Source organism: Diuraphis noxia, unplaced genomic scaffold (assembly GCF_037042655.1).
Source record: "Diuraphis noxia isolate RWA-SAM2 unplaced genomic scaffold, SU_Dnox_SAM2 contig0001, whole genome shotgun sequence".
NCBI classification, from domain to species: domain Eukaryota; kingdom Metazoa; phylum Arthropoda; class Insecta; order Hemiptera; family Aphididae; genus Diuraphis; species Diuraphis noxia.
Window position 1 is genome coordinate 11530634 of NW_028301711.1, and position 8422 is coordinate 11539055.

General features: G+C 35.9%; 1 protein-coding gene across 1 annotated transcript; it reads right to left on the bottom strand.

Annotated features, from left to right (window-relative positions):
• Positions 1-443: 443 nt before the first annotated feature.
• LOC107171222 (uncharacterized) lies at positions 444-878 on the bottom strand. Its single transcript, XM_015521450.2, has one exon. The coding sequence runs from the start codon at positions 876-878 to the stop codon at positions 444-446; it is 435 nt and encodes a 144-aa protein (XP_015376936.1).
• Positions 879-8422: the final 7544 nt, after the last annotated feature.

An 8422-nucleotide genomic window follows, 5' to 3' on the forward strand; every position in this document is an offset into this window, starting at 1 on the left:
TAATACATTTTAACATTTTTAATGTATACATATAGATTATATTTACTATACATAAACTATTATTAATAAGTATTTATTAAGTAACAGATATATTTGTAATAATATACTATACATATACCATGCTAATTCAATAAAAAAAAATTGACAGTTAAAAGTATAGTATTCATGAATTAAAAATATAAATTTATTATTTGGAAATTCACAATTTGTGGTTAAAATTCAAAAAATAATTATAATAATATAAAAATATTATAATGAGATTAATATAAAAATATTATTTTGAGAACAATATAAAAATATTATTATGAGAATAATATAAAAATATTAGTGGCCAACCATTATTTTATAAATATTATTATAACATTTTTGTACTTAAAAAAAAGCAGAAAAATAACATTTATATTATCATTATTATTACATTGAAAATATTTTTTCATATCATATTAATATTTTGTTGCTATCTGGGGCCGTCTCGTCCACGAGGATTTGTGTGTCGACTCCCATAGGGCCTGCCAGATGTGAAGGATCTCTTCAATTTCGTCCCTTCTCGGGATTATCGTACCCAATCTCTTGGCATCCGCCCTCTTCTTCCTGCCTACTGTCACCAATTGAGCAGGGGGCATCCTAGCCAATACCAAGGAGGCCATATCCGATACGGTGCGGTAGCACCTGGCCACTCTTAGGGCAGCGCACCTCTGCGTTTGCTGGAGAAGGTTTGTACACTTCTTGATACTGGTCACACGATCCGACCAAATTGTTGCGCCATACAGCAAACGGCTGTGTATGACGCTGGACAATAGGCTGCGCTTCGACTGCGAGGGGCCACCGATATTTGGCATAAGCCTCCCTAAAGCAGTAGCTGCCTTTCTCGCCCCCATAGCCACGGTGCTAATATGTTCGACAAAGGATAACCTGGTGTCCAGTTGGACCCCAAGGTATCTTATCGAACGCTTAACTGGTATTTGACACCCTTTGATGGTCAGGTTGGGCTTTCTGAAACGAAGCTTCCCCGTGTTAAGCGAAGGAGCGCGCTGCAAGCCGACCTAAATCGGTTATTTTGCGCGTTCTTAGGGCCATTTAACATAGACGCGTATCATACGTGACGTAACTTACGCAAACGTTTTCAATTACATTAGTTAAATGCATATGTGTCACTCCGACGATGAAACTTTTCCCTCGTTAGTATGACGCATATGAACTTTATGTAAACTAAAAATACGCGTGTACGATACGTAGCGTATGATACGCGTCCATGTGAAACGGGCCTTACGTGATACTCTGCTATATGGCTAAACTAACCTAGCTGGTTACAATATAAAAGTGACACGAGAGGTTGCGTAGAATCGGCGTGTTATCTTACTGGATATAGTATATTTGTTTTATATAATATGTGTGAAAATACCTTGTGTGAGCGCCGATAGGATTTCAATGAATCATGTAGGTTCACGTATGGCTGTATAAAAGTAACAAAGACAATTAGGGCAATAGATTAAATAAGTTTGAGTTTAAATAAATTTAACTTTACTCACATTAATTTCCATGATTGATGAGTGAATTGATACGATCAAAATCAGAAAAAAAAATTTAAATAGAAAACGGTAATATAATCAATTGAAATCAACAAATCTCAATCAAGTGTTTCTAATATTTGTTTATTAGGATAAAATTAGATCAAAGACTAACACAAACAAAAATTGAAATCACACTCAGCAACAGGTGTTACGGTAAGATGAGTCCAAGAACTCAGAGCCGAAACGCAGGCGTTGGAACAATGGTGACCGGTTGCTGTTGTATGAAATGGGCGCGACTACAGTGTTAACAACCTAATTTAAAAACACAAAACACATTACTTGTGGCTGGGACAGATTTCCCGATTTTGATAACAGCAAAATATCAACAAAATCAAATTTCAGAAGATCGGTTATGCCAACTTAGAAATACAAAATTTTTTATTTAAAATAGATAAAAACCTAACCACTTATTATTAACAAATAATGACTATCAATACTAAATATAAAATAAAAAGTTAAGAAGCATATTAAATTAATATAAATATAACAACAATTTAAAAAACTTTTACGTAAGGTGTTTACGACTTCTATTAACTTCAGTTTCTTTTGAAAGCTTCACTGAACTTCTCAAAGCTTTATTAACAGTTTCTATGAGTGAAACAGATGGATGGTGCAACAACAATCCAACACTAGCGGAGTCTGGAAGAAAAATGCTTTTGGACAATATAAGAGGAATTGGTATAAATGATGAATATATGATTGATATTGATTCTGAAGTAGAAGAAAGTGTTTTAGATGAAGAAAAATATGATTACGAGGAAGTTATTGGTGGAATTAAAGATTATTTGAAGGATATTGAACAAATTGCAATTACCCAATCAAAAATTAAAGGAAATCGTGTTCTGCATACTTTATTCCAAACTTATCCAAAACAATTTTACGTTTATGCAAGCATTTTCCGATCTGGACTGGAGTTATGAATGACAAATTTCAAACTCCATATATGATTGCATTTCAGCATCAGTGGAGAGTGATTTTTCCGATTTAAAATCACGTATTCTTTGTTTCGAAATGAAACCAATTACTGCTGATCGGTTTGTTTCCAAACATCTAAAATTAATTGAAGGCAGCTCAATTTTATTTCGAAGTAGTCAGCTAAGAAATAATCACTTAGAGTTGAGTAAAAAATCTGACATGGATATGGATTTTCAAACAGATGATATTATTTCAGATTCAGAGACAGTAGGGCCATCGTCAACGAAAATGGATAAACTAAATCCAATGTCAGAAGATATATGTATTGAATCAATCTAAAAGGTAAAATCAATACTAAATGTAAGCTTTGATTCGTCAGACATCAAAAGATTATGGTCCATTTCGCCAAATGAAACGCACCAACATTTAGAAGGAATTGATCCACTGACTACATTTAATTCCAGCAATGATTCAACTTCATTAAAATCACTTGATGAATTTGAAAATTGGGGTGGCCTAGGAAAGCCTAATATTCCAGTTTTTCCCAAAGATTTTGAAAGTAAATATAAAAGAAAAAGGAAAATAACATACATGGAAAAAACTCCTTAAATTGACAGAATATTGCAAAAAAAAAAAAACACCCGGTCAAACTTGAATACCTTGCTTATCAGTGGAAATATAGCAACACCATTGCATATAGCCAAACAAAGATATATAGTTATAAACACGTACCCATTTGATGCATTAGCAGTAATAATTACTATGGCATATACAGACTTTATAACCTATAAGACTTTTAGTGAAAGACTCTAGTGAAAACAACATGTTGAATTTTTGCAAAAGTCTTGCTTTATATGGACCAACAAAAAAAAACATACACAGATCGACTTGAATTGTTAAAGCCGATTTTTAAGAGCTCTAATGATATTTCTCGTATAAAAGTGATAGATGCTGGATGTAATGTATCGTTTGTTGCAACGAAATTATTTGTAAACGCTCCTTCCGCGATTGAAAAAATACGGTGCACAACAGATGGTTGTAATACCTAATGATAATAAAGATATTGAAAGCGCAACGTTAATTTTAAGATTTAAAGACTTTAAGAATTTTCAGAAATCATTGAATGATTACACAAAGGAACAGGTGTATGAATGCTGTTATTGTTATAAATCATTGTCTTCAAGAAGAACAATAAAGGAGCACCTTTTGATTGAGACAGACATTTTTCCTGAAAATCAAAGAATTCCACTTTCGATGTTTCCAACTCAGTTACAAGCCAATAATGTCAAGTATGTATACAATTTCTAATACATTTCTATTTTTACATGATATCCTGGTATTTAATTTTGTTCTAAGTAATAACCACAATAATATAATATTCGTTCTTCTCAATATTATACAATTTACTGATGATCTCCTTTTGCTTAAAATTTTTACTAAAAATATATTATATACCAAAATTAACTATTTAAAATTAAAATTATTAAATATGAAATTGTTGTCATATGCTTTGAATATTATAGTTATTCAAAAACTATTAATTTTTATGACTTAAATACGTAATATTCGTATTATAACGTCTTCAACTTATCATTATTATAGTATAGGCACCAATTTAATTTTCAGATATGCGTTGTACGGTGTGATTGAGTATCATTCTGAACACTACATATCACATATATGGAGATCAGATGAACGCTGGGAAACGCATAATGACTTGCAAAAGAAAATTAAAATATCAACATCAAAATGCTTAAACGCAAGTCCACATTTGGCCGTGTACATACAAATTTAATTAATGAGCATTTTCAATCGAAGGTTGATTTTTTTACAATGCATTCAATTTAATTCAATTTTTTAAATTCATATTAAACAATGTTTATTTTCATTTTACAAAATTATTTAAATACACCAACAGTCAAAGAGTAAAAAAGTAAAACTTCAGAGTTCATAATTGACATTAACCTTTTGCTCAAAGGTTGCTAAATATTGGCACAAGTCCGAAGTCGGGGGGCTAGTCCCCCCGAACTTGTTTCCCGATAAAGTTGGTAAAAAAGAGGTTGTAAATTTTTTCAAGTAGGTTGCTTAAAGTTGCTAAAATGTTGCTAAATATTGGCACAAGTCCGAAGTCGGTGGGACAAAGTCGGGGGGCTGCGTGAAGTTGCCCCCCCCCCCCAATTTTATTATGCCGATTTTTAGCACGAAGTAATAGATTGCAAATTTTTTCACGTTGGTTGCTAAAAGTTGCTAAAAGGTTGCTAAATATTGGCAAAAGTCCGAAGTCAGTAGGACAAAGTCGGGGGGCCAACCTTACGGACACCCCACCGCGTCAAGGTGGGTCCTGTCTGGGGAGATTAGGCCTAACCTAACCTTTTTTTTGCATGTGCGCTCCGTAGACACCTAGGGGGAACTTTCCCTTCCGGTAATCCTACCCCTAGGTGCCCGAGTGCCGTTTATTTATAAACAACAACATCACCAAGTTGAACTGGGTTTGGGCTAGTCTCCCATTCCCAGTCCTTACAGATATAATATACAACAATGAGGGGCTCTATCCCCTATAACCGCCCTTCGGGCCACAATGCTTTATGCCTTAACTACTAAAAATTTATTGCTGGTCCCGCTGTCGTTGACGTTCATCTTCCTCCCTGGTCTTCAAGACTTGCGTAACGATACTGGTAATTGCTTCCCATTTCTCCCTCGATAGTAACTATAAATAATAAATTATAATATAAATTAATATAAATAATAACTATAAACGTTGTTGTTACAGCTGACTGGTGAAAATTCTCTGCCAATATTCATCTCCAAACCACGACGCTGCCTCCACCAACGATCACACGTGAACAACGCGTGCTCGGCGTCATCCAATGGTGCCCGACAATCATAGCACACCGCAGTCTCCCGTTTCTTAAATTTGTTTAGATATTCACCGAAGCACTCATGTCTGGTTAGGAATTGGGTGATGTGGTAATTTATGGTTCCAAATGTTCTAGACACCCAAAGTAGTACCTCCGGAATGAGCCTTTTGGTCCACCTGCCTGTTGCTGACTTCCGCCATTCCCTTTGCCATTTACGCAAAGACTCCTCCCTTAGCTGCTCCTTTAAGGGTGGCACGGAACCATCTCGTTTTGCTGAGTAGATCTTGCACCTCTCAGACACCACAAGATATAATGGGACCAAACGGACACCACCAGTATCGCATTGGTGGATACTGTCCGATGTGCCGACGCTACTCTGATGGCCATCAGTCTCTGTGGTCTCGCTAACACGTTTACATATTTTGAATAAACTAATGCCGAGGCCCATACAGGTGCAGCGTAAAGAAGCTGGCTTTGTGCGATAGTCATAAGAAGCTGCCGCTTTTTTTGTTTTGGTTCACCGATGTTTGGCATTAGCCTTGACAATGAATTAATTGTTTTCGCGGCTTTATCCGCTACACACTCCAAATGCTACCCAAACCCAAGCGTTTTAGATAACTCCACTCCGAGATAGCATACTCGTTCATTCAGCTCTAGTAGTGTACCTTCAAGGAAGAACCTCGGAGGAGTGTAGCCGCGCTTGGTGGTCAGCATTATCGCTTCTGTTTTATTAACAGAGAGCGTGAGACCCGTATCCTTCATCCATTTTGCAACCGTCTTTAGAGATTTGTTCACAGTTTCCTCTAGCAGCGATGTGTTATGTCCCGTTGCAATAATAGCCGTTAGCAAACGCTATCGGAGTTGAACTAGACATGCCACGGATGTTTCCCTGCAGTTCCGTGCGCAATAGATCATCATACATTATAATCCATAATATCGGGCCGAGCCACGAGCCTTAGGGGACATCGCTGGTTACTGCCGACGCTCTGCACCACCGTATATAAGTGTTCTATTAGTTAGGAAGTTCTTCAGATTACAACTAGGTACTCAGGCACTCTTCTCTCCACCAGGGCATCCACAATCTTGACACATGGAGCTGAGTTAAAGGCATTTGCCACATCGAGGCACACCATGGCACATAACTCTCTTTTGTAAAGCGGACCTGTACCCGCCCCGTTGACCACTTCCATTACCGTTTCTATGGCATCTATAGTAGAGCGTCCTTTTCTAAAGAAATTGCTGATTACTGATCCCGTTGGTCTAGTTTAGGTGTATCTCCAGTCTCCCTTTAATAACTCTTTCAAGCAGCTTACCGATAGTGTTAATGAAGCAGATGGGCCGATAAGAAGAAGGCTGGTCCAACGATTTGTTACCTTTCTGTAATAAAACCAGGGCAGACTCCTTCCATGGTTTGGGAAACAAACCCTGTGCAATGCATTTGTTGAGCGTCCCTAAAATCAGCTCCGGGTTCTTCGAAATGATCCTCTTCAGGATAAAGTCTGGGACTCTGCGACGACCTGGCGCTTTGTTTGCTGGAAGCGTTGTGCCTATTGCTTCAAGTTCTGTACGGGGTATTTCCGGGACTTTCCCTGCAGGCTCTGTATTATGCCAAATCGGTGGCTGGTGAATAGGAAACAACGTGTCCACTATGTGGTTCAACCGTCCAGGGATGGTTATACCCGTTAAAGGTCTCCTGCCCATCAATTTTTTGGTTAAAATTCTGCTTGTCAGTATGGAATACCGGAATCAGTAGTCACTGACCAAAGACAAGATTTTTTAAGCAAAATATTCACAGCATACTGTGAACTTCTTCAAATAGACAAAATTAAAACTACAGCTTATCACCCGCAGTCAAATGGTACGTTAGAAAGATTGCACTGGAATATTTAAGACATTTTGTCAATAAAAAAAACAGAATTGGGATCAATACTTAGCATATTCTATGTTTGTGTGTAATAGCTCATTTCATTCTACGACAGAATTTAATCCTTATGAATTTTTTATAGTAGACAGTTAGAGATACCACACTCTTTATGTATGATACCACAACCAAGCTACAATTACAATAATTATAATTTAGAAATGAGGAAACTATTTCAAGAGTCACACAAAATTGCACATGATAAACTAATTGAAAAAAAAAATCAAAATCAAAACTATCATATGATGAAACACAGCATGAAATCAACATTAATATTGGGGATAAACTTCTTGTGAAAGACAACAAACCAAAGCGAAAGCTGAAACCCAAATGGATGGGATCCTATTCAGTTATCGCCTTTCATGATAATGAAAACGTATCCATACAACGTGGACGTAAAAAAGTGGTAATACACAAAAACGAATTAAAAATGTTTAACTCATAATATAAATAATAATCGAATAAAATATGTCAAAACTCATGATTTATAGAAATAGTATAAAAATAAGAGATCTAAAATATTACTTATATTAATTGTTTCAGAGCACTTTGTGCATTCGGACGGGACGCTTTATAAAAAAGACTCTTTATATAATAGGTACTAGCTGTCCCATCCGGCGTTGCCAGGGCAAAAGTCACCTTAGGTGAAAACCGGGACTTTTTCGACTTCGTATTGCCTCATTCGATAAATAAAAAAGCTAAACTTTTATATAAAAAAAACTTAAAAGGAACAAAAGGAATCCGTAATTTAAAAAAAAAATGCTCGGTATGAATGATGTTTTATTTATCACACATAATTTTGCTTAGAAATAGTCACGTCACAACAATGAGATACTTACAAAACAGAGTTTTCCTGAATTACTGGCTACTTATAAGGTTTCAATTGATATTAATAGGCACACACAGTTATGATACAGTATGTTAATCAATTTAAAGCTTTCTGATAAACTATATTTTTTGTTTTATTTTGTGGTGCGTAAATAAACAAATTGTGACAATATTGTTGAAAAACACCTCTCACATTCAAAACTCTCATGTAAAACATAAGTAACAGCAGATGTCACAATATCAGAGGTTGGATCTGTTTCAAAGGTTGTCATATTTTTCTTGAGCAAGTCAACTTCGGTACATTGCGCTGAATTTTCAGATTTAATATC

Excerpts from the sequence above, each read along its gene's own strand:
- LOC107171222 (XM_015521450.2), bottom strand. The coding sequence starts at position 878 with ATGGGGGCGAGAAAGGCAGCTACTGCTTTAGGGAGGCTTATGCCAAAT.